Source organism: Sitophilus oryzae, unplaced genomic scaffold (assembly GCF_002938485.1).
Source record: "Sitophilus oryzae breed Bouriz unplaced genomic scaffold, Soryzae_2.0 scaffold_1368_pilon_pilon, whole genome shotgun sequence".
Lineage (NCBI taxonomy): Eukaryota > Metazoa > Arthropoda > Insecta > Coleoptera > Curculionidae > Sitophilus > Sitophilus oryzae.
The window spans coordinates 669,023-688,698 of record NW_022146024.1 but is presented as its reverse complement, the minus strand read 5'-3'; the positions used below and the strand labels follow the sequence as shown (position 1 = coordinate 688,698).

At 31.8% G+C, this 19,676-nt stretch overlaps 1 protein-coding gene across 1 annotated transcript in view; it reads right to left on the bottom strand.

Annotated features, from left to right (window-relative positions):
- Positions 1–251: 251 nt before the first annotated feature.
- Positions 252–19,676, bottom strand: part of LOC115875298 (phenylalanine--tRNA ligase alpha subunit) — a 35,663-nt gene continuing 16,238 nt past the window's right edge. The window contains 5 exon segments of the mRNA XM_030890717.1: positions 252–762; positions 8,103–8,232; positions 9,919–10,057; positions 17,550–17,643; positions 17,646–17,828. Coding sequence (XP_030746577.1) covers positions 464–762; positions 8,103–8,232; positions 9,919–10,057; positions 17,550–17,643; positions 17,646–17,828 — 845 coding nt within the window. The 3' untranslated portion in view covers positions 252–463.

Genomic DNA, 19,676 nt, shown 5'->3' with positions numbered 1-19,676 from the left:
AAATCTATTTTTCCAAGGCTCCTTGAATAAACATTAGTGTTTTGTAACACAGCCGTGGCACTCTAGATTGAAATTTAAGATTTAAAAAGCCACTTTTTAGACGCACCCGGTATAACACAAAAACTAAATGGTATTTCATATTTGGTTAGTATCCTCTGTAAATACCGGGTATTTACAATTCGGTCGTCGAGAACTGCTATTATAAAATTAGACACTATTATAAAAATAAACACGTAAAATAAAACAATTAGTCCAAGAAAAAGTTTATTCTTACCCATAACAAACTATAACATACAATGGTTGGACCAAAAAAATAAAATTAACATTATTATAAATACCCCAAAAGAAAGTTTGACAAAATTAATTTCAATAACATTTCTTTTTCGAACATGATTTTTGATATAAATATTAATTTATGAAAAAAAATAGATAAAGATAAATAATAATAATGATAAAGCTTCTCTTATGTATTTAGACGACAAATTGGACTCTTCTGCACCATTTCAAGATCGACTTTTGGACCAATCAAATCTCTAATGTTATTGAAGCCGTACTTGATCATGGTGGGCCTTTCCAATGACAAACCCCACGCAATAACCCTCACGTTATCCGGAAGGCCCATGGGAAGCAGCATTTCCGGTCGGAAAAGACCGGAATTCCCCAGTTCGATCCATTTCTTCAGTCCCGGATGGAAACAAAAGATCTCCATACTGGGTTCCGTGTACGGGTTGTATGCCGGTTTGAATTCCAGCTCTGTTATTCCTGAAATTAAAAAAAAAATATATATATTGACCAGGCAAAACAAAACCAACGAATTACTGAGTTTGTCCTACATTGCATTTTTAACTATTATGCCCTGTCTTATTACTCAGGTAAAATTTCGACAGACGATAACAGAAAAAAGGCAGATGACGTCCATACCAATTAATTTATTTCACTAAAAAAGTTTATAAGTTTTTAAGTTAACTATGGATTGGGTATATACATAAATCCGTCATGCGCCGTCTCTTGTTTTTAACCAGTCTTGTTGGTTTATTTCAAAAATGACTGATTACTGAACATTATAAAATGACTTATTTAAACGTTTGATTCAAAGATTCAAATGAAGTATCAGACAAAGAGGTGGGAATTCTAGTTCCTTGGGAGGAACTAGTTCCTTAGTTCTAGTTCCTCCAGAGGAATAGTTCCTTGACTAGGTCTTTAGTTCACAATAGTTCCCGACTAACATTGACATCCCCCTTGCTTGCTAATGCGTTTCGTTGTCAGTCAGAACTATTCACAGTATGATCTGTATAATTTTTATAATGTACGGAGATATAACGAGACGTGTAAATGTATGTATAAAAACATATAGGTAAGTTTTATTGCAGATAAAAAAAATAAAAAAGAAACTCAAATCAGAGTTTAAAAAACTATATCACAAATCAATTAGAGCAAATATTACGAAAAATTGCATTTTTCCTCACTTCAAGCTTTTTGTTTTTGTCTAAAAATTCAGAGTATCTACTTCGTTTTATAAGATATTTCTTAATTTTAGGGACCTAAAGTGAAACATTCCCATAAAATATTTAAAAAACAAACTATAAATCAAAAACAGTATTCACAATTTTCTGTGGTAATTACAATAGTAATTACCACAATATAATATTTTAATTACCATTAAATTACAATAGACAAGGCCGAATCCATCGTCGTCGCCTTGTATAATAACTTCCCGTGAACTAGTCTTTTAATTAGTTCCTCTATGTCCGGATCCGATAACATGCGGCTGGCACTCCCCACGCCTGCCCAGCATCAATCGCGCTGACTGATCCAAACGTAAACTAATCTTTTATTTAGTTCCTCTAGTTCCGGATCCGATAACATACGGCTGGCACTCTCCACTCCTGCCTAGCATCGATCGCGCTGGCCCGATCCGTACGCACGGAAACTAGTCTTTTATTTAGTTCCTCTAGGTCCGGATCCGATAACGTACGGCTAGCACTCCCCACTTCTGCCTACCATCGGGCTACGCGCGCTGGCCGATCCGTCGCCGTCGCATATTATTATATCGGCCACAGTCTCGATCCCGGAATAGGTCCTGAGGAACTAGTTCCTTTCATTCCGCGGTCGGAATAGTTCATTGGAACTAGTTCGTTCACGAACTACACACCTCTAATCAGACAGAATAAACTGTAATTTAAAAACGCTATTTAAATTATTATTTTTAAAGTAAAACTTCTTTACGCCCGTTGGAAGTACAGCTTCAAAACCGTGACGCTCGGTCACGATATTGTACCAACCTTGTGTGCTAGGAAGTAAATTTTCATAGATAGGTTTGTAGCTTCTGAATAACGGTCTAGGTAAAGTATTTAGATCATTTGCCAGCTCAGAATTAGAATTTAGAGAATTAGTTAGTAACTTGCATTTTATTTAAAGAAAATAAAATCCTCCTACTCTGGGTGCCTGCTCACCAAGGGATAGAAGGCAATGAAAAAGCAAATGATCTAGCTAGGAAAGGAGCGAACACTCCACTAACTGGACCAGAACCGTTCTGTTTTCCAAACGGGAACCAACTGAAAGCGGAACTGAAGAATCTGGAAGACTCCATCCGTAACTTGGAATGGGTGTCCTCCAACGGTCTAAGACACTCGAAAAAGTTCCTTAGAACTTATGACCGAGAAAAATCAAAGGTTTTCCTTGATTTAAGTAAAAACAATCTTTGGATTGTCACGGGGTTTCTAACAGGACACTGTCTCCTCAACGAACACCTCAGTAGGCTGAAACTGAGAAACAACGGCGAATGCAGATTTTGTGGGGAAAATGGGGAAACACCAGAACACCTTATCACTGAGTGCGCCGAGACGGCGACCATTCGTGCCATGAACCTTGGTACGTCTGATGTCGAGGATGGAGAGCTGGCCTTTGTGGAGCCGTCTCAGATACTGGCTTTTCTTAAAGCCCTGAGACTGTATGATGAGTTATAACTCGTTATAACTCAAGAAAGGGGAACACACAATAGATCTATAAGGTCGCGGTGATTAACTCCCCTTCTAAACATTCTACATTCTACAACTTGCATTTTCATTGGAGGACACTGTCATATTTATTTAAAACCAATATTCAACGAGAATATTCGTATAATTTAATAAAATTACTGTAAATCACTATAAATAATGAATTGTTTGTAATTGAACTGTTATTTCTGTATTATTCATCCGGTAAATGATAGAGATAATTGTGATTGATTAAAATTTTATTTTAAGATGAAACTGTTTAAATAAAAAGACTAAGGAAGGAGCTCGGGAAGAAGTATATCAAAAATCTTAGGTCCACCGCGATGGGACTCAAATATGGCCGACTTAAATTCCGGTTTATCAAGGCCTTTCTAATTTTATTTAAAAAGTGTAAAACTATGATGTAGGATAGACGTGGGGTGGACTCAATAATTTGTTGTTTTATTTGACGTTTTGAATAAATGTTGGTAGTTATTAAAATTGTTATAAAAATATATAATTTTAATAAAAATAGATAAGTTATAATAATGTTTTATTAACACAAACATCCGATACGCTACTGAAGCAGTCAAATTGACGTATCTAAATTCTTTGACATCTAATCTTTGACAAGTAGTAACTAAAAGCAAAAATGCAAGAAAAAATATATAATTAGTTAATTTAAGTGAATTTCATAAATGATCGGTTTACTACACGTAGTATATGTATATTATATAGTCGCTTACTAGCGAAAAGTTATTCCATTATTTCAGTCTTTTTTTGACCGAGATCTACCGCACGCTACACAACTATTTTACAGTCTTTTTCGATAAATCGCAATAGTGTAACTGTTAATTTAAGTTCTGCCACAATTTCCTTCTTGATTTACTACCTTTATACAGCTATCAGTAGTAGAATAACTAATAAATAACATAAAATAAGCTCAGTAAAGACTGACAAATCCACAAAATTTCAAGTCAAATTCAAATGTGTCAAATGAATCGTCAAACAGAACTGTCAAGGATCCCCACCCTAGAGTCAAGGACTGTATATATTCTAAAGGACTGTTCGATCGCGTCAAATCGCCGCTGTCGTAGTCGCCGTGGAATGCTACGTCACGCGCTGACCAGCGCTCCACAGTGCGGCGGATGGTTATTCTAGCGGGACAAAATATCAAGAGCAATGTTTGGGACTTAAAATCTAAGAACGTAGCAAATGGTCTAATATATAGCAACTATATGGTTAAATTTATTTATTTATTAACAACTTAATTTATTAATAATTAAATACAAGATAATAAAACTATGATATTATTCGTACATGACACACAAAAACCATATTGTAAACTATTGCCAAATATATAAAATTATGATATCAAAAATCTCTTTAGCAGTTTTTTTTTTAATTAATTTGTAATCTTGTGACACCCTCTATAATTTATTTTAAAAAAATATATTTTATTTTGAAAACAATAAATAAGATAGATATTTTAATTTTAATTTTAACACTCGGTAATTGTAAATTCATATATAGTAAGTATCTAAGAAAATTTTTTAAACTCAGTGCCTTTTGATGGAGTTGTTTTGTTTTTATACTATCCGATTGAAATGAATCTTTTTGGGCATTCACCTGTTAAGCTTGAACACCCTGTGACTGTGACTACCTGTGTTGGTAACTATTGGTAACTCAAAAGATCTACATCATTCAATATCGAAAAAAAAAGTGAAAGTTTGATATCTGCAGAACAAAGGCACGAAGGATTTTAACAAATAATATACGTACAGTAGAAAAGTACATACCTATGGCAATCTTCAACATAATTTGGCTTTCTAATAAAATGTATAAGCACTTGTAAATATTTTGTTTTCGTATGATCTCTGCCTTGCTGAGCAGAAAACGACCAAATTTGGTTGATAAAAATGTATCGAAATACAAAGAATATTCTTGCATTTTTGTATCAATTGGAATGTCTACTATTTATTCTTATCAGTACACATTTTTTGGCTTATTTCTAACCAAACGCTTTTGTCCCGCTTCTGTCACTGTCTAACATTTTTAGCGCCAACTTCAACTCGGTCAGTAGATGACGTAAAAAAGCTGACAGTGCAGGAAGATAGGAATCGAACTATCCTTATCTCTATAGTATCCTTGCCCTAGAGTCCCTTTTCCGATCACCATGCATGAATACATGGATAGCATTATGCTCCTTCCTTAATCTTCTTATTCAAAGATGAAACTTTTGTTAACAACATTCTGAGAATTCGAATAATGAATTAAATAATGACAAGACAAGTGACATCTGTCTAAAAAAGACAGCGATTTAGAGTGACAATTTAGTTATGTAAAATTTAGAGTGATAATTTTGATTATGCAAAAGAAATACATATTCTATGAGTTTGCCTTATGATTAACATTAATTTAAAAATAAATCCCTAACATGAATAATGAACAAAACATTTAAACTAAAACAGACCACACAAAACAAATTGTTGGTTAGTAGCAGTTAGTAGTAGTCAGAGATATAGATGTAGTATTTTGGTTTAATGGCCACAGCTGCCAGGCTATCTGGCCGAGTGGTAGAATTATCGTTTTTTAGTAAAAATAAAAAGACATAAAATTATAAAGCTAGAATAGTATACGGTTTTATATTAACTTTAATATTTTTGAAGTTTATAAAAAGCATTCATAAAAAAATATATATCCATAGACTTAAAATAAAATATAGACTGAGCATCTCATTCATAAATAGCTGGAACATGCGGTCAGACAATGTCTTGTTATTGTTGTGTTATTGTTTTAGGTTATAACGAGTGCGACACGAGCGATAGATAGGTTGTCTCTGTCGTAACGGTCGTTCCCTGACCACTCTGCCGAGAAACACAACACTGTCTTTCGTTTCTCAAGTACACCTGAACTCTCCGTATCACAGCCGTGTAATTTTTTTATTTTAATGAAGCAATAATTAAATTAAAAATATATCGTATTTAAATTTTTTTATATTTTATTAAGATTTAGGACAGGTTTTTTAAATAAAAAAAAAAGTGTAGAAAAAACGTCTTAGAGTCCAAAAGGATAAAAATAATAAAATACACGTTATAGAAGAAATTTTATAATCGAAATTACGTAATTTTTGAAATTAATAATAGATTATTAATTTTAGTCAAACATTTACAACCCCTAATATTAATCAAAACAGGATCTATTCTACAGATATAATAATAATAATCGGCGACAGGGAGAGAAAAACAAATATGATTGTTGTAATTTTTTTTCTGCTTAAGTGATGTCTTTATTATACCGGGTGCGTCCCAAAAGTGGCTCATCCCCATAATTTTTTTATATCTTCAAATAAAAAAACAAGATTTAGTATGTTAGTACATGACATAAATTAGGATTGATTGACGCATTCAATTGTTTTTGGTCACTTCCTGTTTCACCGGAAATGAATATAACTTTTAATTTTTAAATGGTACCCTTGGTATATTTCTACTTTATTCGATAGAAAATGACACTCTGAATAGAATGACATATCATATGCCAACTTTTGACATTTTCGCCTATTGTTTAATTGTAATTGTAACACGTGGTTCATAACGACAATTTGACTCGAAATACCAAGTGTGTGGTATCAATATATTCATGAAAAAATGCTTTTTCCAAATATGCTAACGAGTCACCCTTGTTCCATTTGAAAAAATTCACATATGTATTATTAAAAATACGATTTGTACATCTTTTAACCGGCCTAGACAAGACACGAAACCCATCAGACGATCAAAATTATTTTTCCAAGGCTCCTTGATTAAAACTTAGTGTTTTTAACAACACAATGGCACCCTGGATTGAAATTTAAAATAGGATTTGTTTTATTATATAGGATATGTCATTCTATTCAGAGTATCATTTTTTATCGAATAAAGTAGCAATATACCGAGGGTGCCTTTAAAAATCAAAAGATGTAATCATTTCGGTGAAACAGGAAGAGACCAAAAACAATTGAATACGTCAATAAATCCTAATTTATGTCATATACCTACTAACATACAAATCTGTTTTTTTTATCTGAAAAAATAAAAAAGTTATAGGGGGTGAGCCACTTTTGAGACGACCCGGTATATTAAAAAATATTGTTTCATAATGTAATATCATTTTAAAATTCTTGTATGTTATTTTAGATTCTGCAGATAATTTTAGAATAAACCGGAATATATTTTTAATAAAAACATTATTAATTATTAACAGGGTTATAATTATGATTTTGTTACAATGTAAGTAAGTAAATAATGTAATGTAAGAGAAAAAATTCAGATTTTACATTTTACTAAAATATTACCTAAATAAGCGCCTTTCTACAACAACGCCACTGACTCCCAATGGGTAAATTGAGAGTTGCCTACCGGTCAAAAGTCGTTTCAAGACTTAAATGGATTATTTAAGTCAAATTTCTTGCAAATTTGGCACTGGCGAACCATATTTTATAGTTTTTGAACAGAAAAAGTCAATAAAATAAACACTTAAGGACTACAAGCTAAGAAAATGCGTTAATACAGCCGGGGAGATAGCGGCAACAAAGCTTTACAGCACACGTGCGACACGTACTACAAGGTAATAAATGAATGAATAGGCTCCCTCGCCTCTAATCGGTGTTGTCATATTGTAAAGAACTTATCTTTTTTAAAAAGTATCCGACTTATAATTTAGTAGTATAAGGACTATTTAATACATCTATGGAATATTAAAACCTACTTTATTAAACTGTAGTATTAATATCTCAATATATGTGTATAACAAGAAAAAAAATATTGATAATATTAAAGACGTGACAACATAGGCTGAATGAGGAAGGCTCGGTCGACTGTACCCAGAAGTAAACATTTGTACAAAAAATATTGTCTGTCCGCGTTGAGATGTAAATAGTGTAGTCTATATTTTATTTTAAGTCTATGTATATATCCTTCAAATCTTTCAATTTAATAGATGTTAGTAAGAAGTTTCACAAATATGCGCTCATAGTGCACACACAATTGTTTTTGTTATTTATAAAACTAGAATGCATCGATTCAGGCAAAACTCCACAACTTTAATAAATGTGTGCACCCCTGTACTACCAATTATTTTCGGACTTACCTAATTTTTTAAAGAATTCACTAATAATTCCAATTAAGTCGCCCAAAGTTAAATTATGATCAGCAATAACGCCCTCTACTTGATGGAATTCAGCCAGGTGAGTGGCATCCAGAGTTTCGTTTCTAAATACCTTAAAATAAATAAATATAATAATAATAATAAAATATATAATTAAAAATAGGGCTACAATAACCAACGCCACCTGAACAGGCACCCTGTGATTGAAAAAATGGTGTGACCAGTTCATCTGAAATGACGATTGATGTCATCAAATATCGAATCCTGCCTTTGAATAAGAAGACTAAGGAAGGAGCATATCAAAAATCTTAGGTACACCGCGATGGGCCTCAAATATGGCCGACTTAAATTCCGGTTTATCAGTGTCGTTCTAATTTTATTTAAAAAATGTAAAACTATGATGTAGGGTAGACTCAATAATTTGTTGTTTTATTTTACGTTGTGAATAAATGTTGGTAGTTATTAAAATTGTTATAAAAATATATAATTCTAATAAAAATGATAAGTTATAATAAGTATTTATTAACACAAACATCCGATACGCTACTGAAGCAGGTAAGTCAAATTAAGGTATCTAAATTCTTTGACATCTAATCTTTGACAAGTAATAAATAAAAGCTAAAATGCAAGAAAAATATATAATTTAGTTGATTTAAGTGAATTTCATAAATGATCGGTTTACTACACGTATGTATATTATATAGTCACTTACTAGCGAAAAGTTGTTCCATTATTTCACTCAATTTTTGCCGAGATCTACCGCACGCTACACAACCAACTATTTTAGAGTCTTTTTCGATAAATCGCGATAGTGTCACTGTTAATTTAAGTTCTGCCATAATTTCCATCTAGATTTACTACCTTTATACAACTATCAGTAGTAGAATAAATAATAAATAACATAAAATAAGCTCCGTAAAGACTGACAAATCCACAAAATTTCAAATCAAATTCAAATGTGTCAAATGAATCGTCAAACAGAACTGTCAAGGATCCCCACCCTAGAGTGCTTTTTCCGCCCACCATGCACGGATACATGGATAGCATTATGCTCCTTCCTTAGTCTTCTTATTCAAAGAATCCTGCAGATTAATTCCTCCATAATACTACTTAACTATAAAATGTGTTTCTTCAGTTGCATAATTCATATTTACAAATTATTTTTGGCACGTATAAAGTCAATATGAGATTAAAAAAATGATGTTTTAAGTTTTTTGAAGTCATTTTTCTCAACAATAACGTCAATTTGACTTTAAAAAAAACTGAATTTGAAGGTGGTATGTTCGTTATCTAATCAGAGTTGGGGTTATTTTTTCGATTAATTCGATATTTTATTATCTTCTTCTTTTAATCCAAAACTATCAGTCCAAAAGGAATTTGTAGAAGCTATGGAAATGAACAATCTGCTCCATTTTAATAAGTTCTTTAGAAAGTTTCAAATATACTTTTCTGACAAATAAAATGGGGAACTTTTATTTATCGTTTGTACCATATTATCGAAAAAAACGGCATCCAGATGGCTTGGAAATGACGATCGATGACATTCGTCATTTAGTTTTACATATAAAACGATCTTCATTTCATAGCCATCACCGATGCCGTTTTTTTTTCGATCATATTGTATAATTTGCATGGGATTTTCTATGCTTAGGTCGGCCATTAAACAGACGATATGTTATTGATTAATTATCATATTATGTCATAAACACTTGTGAAAACGATAGATATCTGTAAAAGTTTTTCAAAAGAACGAATTATTCTTCACATTATTAACTGGATAATTTTAAATAATACTTACTTTATCAATACTGAACCATTTCACTGGTCGGAACTGTTTCTCTTGACCCAATTTATACAACATTCTGGCACTGACAGCTGTCGTATGAGTTCTAAGTAAGTTTTTCTTAGCCTCTTCTTGGCTCCATTTATAACCATAGCTAAAACCAGGGTTAAAATCGTTATTTGTGTACCAAGACCGTAAAGTTGATCTTTTTTGTTTTTTTGGCCGAATCTGAAATTTGCGGCCGAGGCGTAGTCGAGAACAATAATGATTGTACCGGGTGGTCGAAATTGGTCTGTTTTAACAGAGAAAACCTATTTCCTGACTGGATAGAGCAAAACCGACTTAGATGTCATGGGCTCGATTTCTGAGACACGTTTAATGGCGTAAACCGCCTGTTGATATTTTCACTTTCCATCCGAGATACGGGGTCTTTTTGAATTTTTTACCATTTGGAAAATTGCCCATAACTTTTGTATTTCGCGGAATAATAAAATTCTGTAAAAACGTTCTTAAGGCACTTTTTTAAGCACAATCCAGTGGCGTAGTCAGTTTTTTTTCTATACATGCTCTTTTTGTCAGAAATAATAAAAAATATAATTTTTTAAATGGAAATCATAGTTGGCTATGAACTTAAAAAAATGCTGGCTTTTAACCCTTTCCAACCATATAAACTTATGTGTATTTATTTCTAAGAATGAGAGAAATATTATATTTTTTATCTTTGTATCGAAGCGGACCTTAATTTTGCGTTGACCTAGTTGCCTAATTATTTTTTATCCCAATTTAATATTCTATATTATTATTTATCTACATAATTAAAAACTTTTGAAAAGGTAAATCAACATTCTAAATTAGTACCTATTACCAATTACAATTAAAACGCTAAGGTTACAACTGAACTATTAAATGGAGAATTTAGAGAGAATTGGGTTGAAACAAGAGGCCCATATCTTGGCCTCCTAGGTCCTGTGATTTAACTCCTTTCGACTTTTTTATGGGGGAAATTAAAAGACCTTATATACAGGGTGTCTCAGATTTTAATCTGGAAAATTTAATAGACGATAGAACTTGCAAAAATAAAACAAAAAGTTTATATCAACTTGTGAGATTTAAAGCTTCCTTTTTGAGATACAGGGTGTTAAAGTTACTTAAAAAAGAAAAAAAAAATAAGATATTTGAGAAACTATTTAATCGATTTTGCTATAACTTGATCCGTTTATAATACTTACTATGGGACTTAATTTGATGTAATTCGATTTAAGTTTAATAGCCAGGGGCGGCGGTGGGGCATCACTGTTAAATTATTTTAAAGGAAAAAATAGACACGCCACTGCTTTTTTAGAAGTTTAATATTATTTTTGGATTTAGTAATTAAAAATATAATTTTTTTGTCTCCAGACTTTTTTGTCTATCTTGCTTACTTGCGAAAAAAATTAAATTCATTTATTCACTCCACCCTGGACAATAAATTAAATATCATGGTTAGGTTATAGATAAAAAAGTCAGGAGACAAAAAAATAATATATTTAATTACTAAATCCAAAAATAATATTAAACTTCTAAAAAAGCAGTGGCGTGCCTATTTTTTCCTTTAAAATAATTTAACAGTGATGTCCCACCGCCGCCCCTGGCCATTAAACTTAAATCTAATTACATCAAATTAAGTCCCATAGTAAGTATTATAAACGGGTCAAGTTATATCAAAATCGATTAAATAGTTTTTCAAATATCTTAATTTTTTTTTCTTTTTTAAGTAACTTTAACACCCTGTATCTCGAAAAGGAAGCTTTAAATCTTACAAGTTGATATGAACTTTTTGTTTTATTTTTGCAAGTTCTATGGTCTATTAAATTTTCCCGATTAAAATCTGAGACACCCTGTATAAGGGAAGAACCATTGGGACAAGAGAAGAAATTTCAGAAGGCTACTAGGCAAGCTTTTGGACTTATTAAACCAGTTCGCCTAATAAATCGTTGTAGCTCTGTGCGCAACAGATGTTTATTGTGTATTCAACAAGGAGGTGCTCAATTTGAACATCTTTGATTTTTTTAGAAAACTATATTCGTCACCCAAAAAACGTTTTTTTAGTTTTGTTCTTTGTTTATTGTATTGACTTCATTTGTAATTACTAATACTAATAATTACTATTACTAATAATATTATAATGTTAATTTACCTTTTCAAAAGTATTTAATTATGCAGATAAATAATAATATAGAATATTAAATTGTGATAAAAAATAATTAAGCAAATAGGTCAAATCAAAATCAAAGCCCGCAATATAAAGATAAAAACCCTCATATTTCTCTCATTCTTAGAAATAAATACACATAAGTTTATATGGTTGGAAAGGGTTAAACGCCAGCATTTTTTTAAGTTCATAGCCAACTAGCATTTCCATTTAAAAAATTATATTTTTTATTATTTCTGACAAAAAGAGCAAGCATAGAAGAAAACTGACTACGCCACTGGATTGTGTTTAAAAAAGTGCCTTAAGAACGTTTTTACAAAAATTTTATTATTGCGCGAAATAAAAAAGTTATGGGCAATTTTCAAAATATTTAAAAAAATCAAAAAGACCCCGTATCTCTGTTGGCAGTGAAAATATCAACAGGCGGTTTACGCCATTAAACATGTCTCTGAAATCGAGCCCATGACATCTATGTCGGTTTTGCTCTATCTAGTCAGGAAATAGGTTTTCTCTGATAAAACAGACTAATTTCGACCACCCTGTAGATACGCCAAATATATATTTTTGTGGAAAATGTATGTACGTAATTAGGGTTGTGCCACTTGAAAATTTTAAATGAAATTTTCATGTCGACAACTTTTCCAATGTGAAATTTTCATATTTTAAAAAAGTGAAATTTCATTGAATCTGTATAATCTGCTTATTATGAAAGTTGAAGATTTTTCAACGATATCATTAGCAAACCGGCATCGCCGCGCATGGCCGCCTATTCGTCGAACATGATTGGCCAGAGTACGTCACAGGATTTGTTACCACGCGGTTGCCATGGCTTTTACGCCTTTCCTATTCGCTTGCTTTATCCCCAACTTCACGGTCTCTTCTGAAAAGAGTAGGAATATTGAATACTGATATATACTAATATTGAATACAGTGGCGGTGTAATTTTTTTGATCATTATTACTTTATTTCATTATTTTATACCGGTTATCCTAAACTTTGTTCCTATATTTTTCGTATATTTGATAGTTAAGTTGTGTTTTATTATTTTGTTATCTTGTTATAATGTTTTTCGTTCGTAGTTTTTAATTATTAATATCAAGTTTGATCGTATATTTGTGTTTTAAAATGAATAAATTTGTTAAGGGTAAGACGCTACATAGTCAGACAAGAGAAATAATAGCTAATTTATATAGGTAAGTTAATAATAACGTGGATGAAATCTCATTTGGTTTATTTCCTTCTGTTCATAATAGGGTTTGCGATGAAGAAGCCTACAGAAAGCCTCGCTTTAGTTGCCGCTTAAACGTAAACTTGAGCGGATATTTTTTAATACCGGAGTTAGCGTATCGGCTATAAAAAAATTCACACAGAAGATAAAAAAAAGGCTGAAAACTAACCCCGATAAAATGATATCAAGCTCTGGAAAGAAACGACCACGTGAGACTGCTGTGTGGTCAGGAATTTGATAAATAGATTTTATCTCGAATTCAAACTCGTCCCCACAATTAGAAAGCTTTTGCAAAAATTGCAGGAAGAATCGAATTTTCCTTTGCAGGGAAACGCTTAGGGGATTATTAAAATCAAATGAATTTTTTTGGCGTAAATGTCAAAATAACAGATAAATATTAATGGAGCGGCCCATTATATTGCAGAGAGAGATATAAATATATACGCGAAATTCAAAAATATAGCCAAGTATTATCTATTTGGATGAAACATATGGGTAGACAATGACCTAACCTTTAAAAACTGCTGGCGGAGCGATACAATATCTGGTGTAATAGGTATATATAATAATAGGTATAATATATATATAATATTGGATCTACTGGTGAGTAAAATTATATGTTTGCGCTTCCAAAGTTAACTATTTTCAAGATTTTTTTGCTGGAAATAGTTATATCTAAAATTATGTATTATAGAAAAAAATATAGTTAGTACAGATATATAAATAAATATACCTCAAGACTCAGTCTTGATCATCTGCTGATGGCAGACATGGTTAGCGAAACATGCGTCCAGTGTAAAATTAAAAGTGTTTTGGTGTATTGTACTGATTTAGTGTTTTATTTTGCTGTGTAACACCAAAGGTTCCAACCCCCAGCTGTAATTATTTCTTCTATTATATTAACAACACAATAATAAAATGATTCAAAATATTTAAGGGAGTTTTAATAAAAGCTTTTAGTGTTTATCTGCTAACAAACAGTAACGATTCAAACAGCATAAAGTTTTTTGAAAAAAATTATTAATCTGAGTATTATATTTATGATACACATTATTTTCATATAACACCGTACGCCCATGCCTATTTTATGAATGAAATTGGGCGTGTTTTGTTTACAACTGCATTCCCCTGCCGATACCCCGTAGCTACAGATCCGTTGGTCACACTATAAACATGTCTCTGAAATCGAGCCCATGACATCTATGTCGGTTTTGCTCTATCTAGTCGGGAAATAGGTTTTCTCTGGTAAAACAGACTAATTTCGACCACCCTGTACATACACCAAATATATATTTTTGTGGAAAATGTATGTACGTAATTAGGGTTGTGCCACTTGAAAATTTTAAATGAAATTTTCATGTCGACAACTTTTCCAATGTGAAATTTTCATATTTTAAAAAGGTGAAATTTCATTGAAATTTCAAGTGAAAGTTTCAATTCGAATTTTTCAGCATAGAGGTGAAATTTCCAGAAATGTATCGTGAAATTTCAACTTACAGGTGAAATTTCAAGTGAAATTTTCATAAACCTCGCGAACTCCTTTATCGTGTTCGTATGTCGACCGTATCGACGTAAGTATCGATCGTTGATTTGCTCGATTTACTTGCGCGTCTGAAGAGGACCGGCGCATGGCATTGACAAATGAAAAACCGCAGTAAATGTAGGTAGATAGAGGTTATGATTTTCGTTGAAAATGTTGATGTGTTATTAGATTTGTTATTTTTGTGCATTTTTTGTGTTTCACATTTCATAAAGGTTATTCTGTGACCTGTTTTTCTGTGTTGATTCCAATTTTTAAAGAAATAATGGTTAAGCCCAAAAATAGTATTTGGAAATATTTCTCTAAATATCAAAATAATACCAAAAAAGTAAAGTGCATTTTTGTAGTGAAATTCATTACAAAAGTGCAATTCGTTTAGAAAAACATTTTTGTAATTTTAAAACAAAATTGTAATTTTTGCATGAAATTTCAATGAAATTTCCAAGGTGAAATATTTAATTGTCAATATTTCAGGAAATTTATGAAAATTTCACTGAAAATTTGAAATTTTGAAATTTTCACTAGTAATACCACTAGAAGTCAAATATTTCCGGAAATTTTTTCGAGCTCATGAATATTTTGAAAATTATCCCGAGGCGAAGACGAGGGATAATTTTCTAAAAATATTCATGGATATTCATGGAATTCAGTCCATTCCAAGTCCTAGATTTTCGCCATTAAGAAGAAAGGAGGTGTCCAAAGAATATAGAAAACATCTCAGCTTTGTAATTGAAATGTATCAAAATTATCATGTAAACAAATAAAAACCAGACTCTCAAAAAGATATTCTGTCATTATAAACGTCATAAAATTTCCAGGATAATTTGCTGTTGGGTGCCTACAAGAAAAACATTTTCACTAAAATTTATCCGTTGCCATGGTGATTTGTGAAAAAAACATGTTTTGATTGGTTAAAAATTACAGGTGTCGAATTTTCACTGAAATTTCCAAAATTTCAATCTTTCAGTGAAAATATCATTATGAAATTTTAACATAAGGTGAAAAATGAAATTTACCCATCCCTATACGTAATACATGCTCTGGATGTAATCTGTATTTTTGTGTACGTTTTTCGGACGTACATTATGTCCTACTTTAATAATGTCCTTATAATACGCACATAGGATGTACAGGGTGGGTCAAATTCGACGCTTTTAAATGGAAACACCCTTTTCTATAGGAGATAGACAAAAACTAATATCGCTGTCTGGAGCTCAATTTTCATCAAAAACATGATGGTAAAAACCGCACATCAATATCTGTAACCGTTTCAGAGTTACGGGGTGTTTTTCAAAAATGTGCATTTTTAACAAATCGCTGTAACTTTTTTGCTTTGGAAAATTTTGTATTTCTATGAAAAAATTTCCAAAGCACCTTTTTACGTAGAATTTAATGGTTTAAGTATAATTTTTTTAAAATTAATAGTTTAAGAGTTATGAACAGAAAAATTGATTTTTTATTTGGGACACCCTCTATATTTTTAATTAACTGAAAATAATTTAAAATTACCTTTCCAAAAATATAGCACACTTGATATTTTGTTATAACCCCCTTCGAAATACAGAGTTTTTAAAAGTTCGCCACTTTTAACTAGTAGGCTTTGGACCCCTTATTGATGATATGCCGTTAATAGAACTCGAAAACATATTTTTCCAGCAAGACGACGCACCGGCTCTGAACTCTGAAGTTATCAGCAAATTTTTGCAGCCAATTTCAAGAATAATTGAATAGCTAACCAAGATCCCAGCCGTTGGCCGTCGAGGCCGCCTGACTTAGTGCCCATGGATCTAATCCTATGGATATATTTGCGGAAGAATAAAGGTTCCATATTCTTCCGTATAATCTAGACAAGAATTAGAAATACTTAACAGTTATGAGAGGGTATCTTTCACCCCCACCACTGAGTTAATGAATTCCGCGAGAAATGTTCAAAAACTGTCCCGTCTGTCCCTAACAGAAGACGGTTGATATGTTGAACACCTGTAGCAAGATCTCATGTCTTGGTTTGCTATTTATTTTTATTGTTATTAGATATAGTTTATGTGTGTTGATGTTGGTTAAATATATTTTAAATTGTTATAAAATTCTGCATCTCTCATAGCAAATATTATTTTCGTTTTAATTGATGCCCACAGCTAGAATTTTTTTGCATTACAGCCGGTGCCGTTCAAAGCCTACTTATTTAAAGCGGGCGAATTTTTATATACTCTATATCTCGTAGTGGAATCGAGCAAAATATCAAGTGTGTTATATTTTTTCGAAAGGTAATTTTAAATTATTTTCAATAAATTAAAATATACAGGGTGTCCCATATAAAAAATCAAAATTTTTGTTGATAGTTCTTAAATTATTAATTTAAAAAAAAATATACTTAAACGATTAAATTCTACGTAAAAAGGTGCTTTGGAAATGTTTTCATAAAGATACAAAATTTTCCATAGCAAAAAAGTTACAGCGATTTGTTAAAAATGCATATTTTTGAAAAACACCCCGTAACTCCGAAACGGTAACAGATATCGATATGCGGTTTTCACCATCATATTTTTGACAAAAATTGAGCTCTAGACACCGATATTAGTTTTTGTCTATCTCCTATAGAAAAGGGTGTTTCCATTTAAAAGCGTCGAATTTGACCCACCCTGTACACTGGCTGACTGGCCGGTATATTCAATGGCCTGGATACTTACCCATCAGACCCATAAGACCCTTTACTATGCACCGTTGCCACCCGGTACAGATAGTCAGCAGGAAACTGACTGCTAAACTGAGGGTCCTTTATGAAAACGTATCGTGGGCGTCCCTAGCCGGGTGCTGTTGGGGCTGAAATAGGGCGTCGAAATTCCAGAACGAACTCTCAATGTAATTGTTTGTGGGCATTTCGGTGAAGCCCATTTCTAAGAAAATCTGTCTAAATTCAGTTCGCACTTTTAGAAGAGGATGTAAACAGCCTGTAGTTAAAGGCACGCCTAAAAAAACATTAAAGTTAAAAAGAAATGGAAAAAAAAATAAAATTATGGTTTAGGTATACGATTTAGGTAAGTCGCCAATATACAGGGTGAGTTTTCTACGATGTTCTCTATGGGTATCTCGGAAACTACTCGGGAAAGAATTGCAGTTTTGTGGAGTCATAAATATGCGCCTTTCAGATTTTTGAAAAAGTTCATGGCTTACTAGATATTTCGAAAAAAAACAAATTTTGGCAATTTTAAAAATGGTCCCTATTTCCGTTATAATCTATTTTAGACAAAAAGTTTTCGGATAAAAGTTGTAGATAATCACATTCCTAATGAGATTGTGTTCTACTTTTTTTTCTAAAGTCTGTCATTTTGGACATATCACACAAACTTGTTTTTTTAAATGGAAACCATAGTTGGCCATGACTTCATAAAAAGCGCCATTTTCTAAGATTTTCAATGATATAAACTATGTTTTTTTTTGAAAAAATACTGAGTTATAGCCAATTCTTATAATTTTTAAACAATTTCACTTAGTTAGCCATGGAACCAAGTTCAATCGTCGTTGCTCTCAGAAATGCCAAACTGTCACATCCAAACTCTGTAAATTACAATAACCAAAAATTGAAAAAAATATGAATTTTTCAAATGATGAAAAGCGTGTGAGATTATTAGTTCAACTTTTCTTGGCCATACATTTTCGAGGATACGTTACATACGCTTTTTAGAGAACGGTTTTCAAGACATGTTAGAAAAGTTAAATTTAGAGACTCGTGCATCAATAGAGTGGTTCCAACATGATTTTCATTATGACATCTCCCCCCCCCCCTCCCATAATGAAAAAAATGTTAAAAATTATTTATATCATAATTTATTAAACTCAAGGATAGGAAGAGGTGGACCAATTGCATGGGCCTCCTCGATTACCTGACCTATCTATTTTAGATTTTTTATGCGGTATATTTTTTGAATATTTTCTAAAGTAACTTAAACTGTATGTAGTGATATTATTTTTTAAGTTTAAGTTTGTGTAATGTAAATTGTAAAGAATTGTTTAATAAAATATTCTGTCTTTTTATAAGTCATAAATTATAATAATTAAATAAATAACATAATAAGAATAAAGTAAGTGAAATTAGTCGAGAAAGATGGATACAAGAATTGGCTATAACTCAGTAATTTTTAGAAAAAAACATATTGTAGCTTATATCGCTAAAAAGCTTAAAAAATGGCGCTTTTTATGTCACGGCCAACTATGGTTTCCATTTAAAAAAACATAAGTTTGTGTCATATGTCAAAAATGACAGGATTTAGAGAAAAACTGAGAATACTGTCTCATTAAGGATGTGATTATCTACAACTTTTATCTGAAAACTTTTTGTCAAAAATAGATTATAATGGAATTAGAGATAATTTTCAAAATTGCCGAAATTTGTTTTTTGCGAAATATCTAGTAAGCCATGAACTTCTGAAAGGCGCATATTTATGACCCCACAAAACTGCAATTCTTTTCCCATTTAACCGAGTCTCTATCTCCAGTAGTTTCCGAGATACCCATAGAGAACATCGTAGAAAACTCACCCTGTAGAAGTTATTCATGTAAATTTGATATTAATATATTCTACAATTTTTGCTTAAAGCCTGATTGACACGGTCAAAGTGTACAGGATGTCCCATAGCTCTTCTCCGTTAATATTATTTACTTTAGAGAAAAAAATATGATTTATTATATACAGGGTGTTTCAAAACAAATGCGAAAAACTTTGCGATTCTTTATCAGAAAATGTTTTTTGTCCTGGCATGTAATGCTTTACATTTTATTTTTTAATTTCAAATCGGTGAGTTTTGTCAAAAAAACAC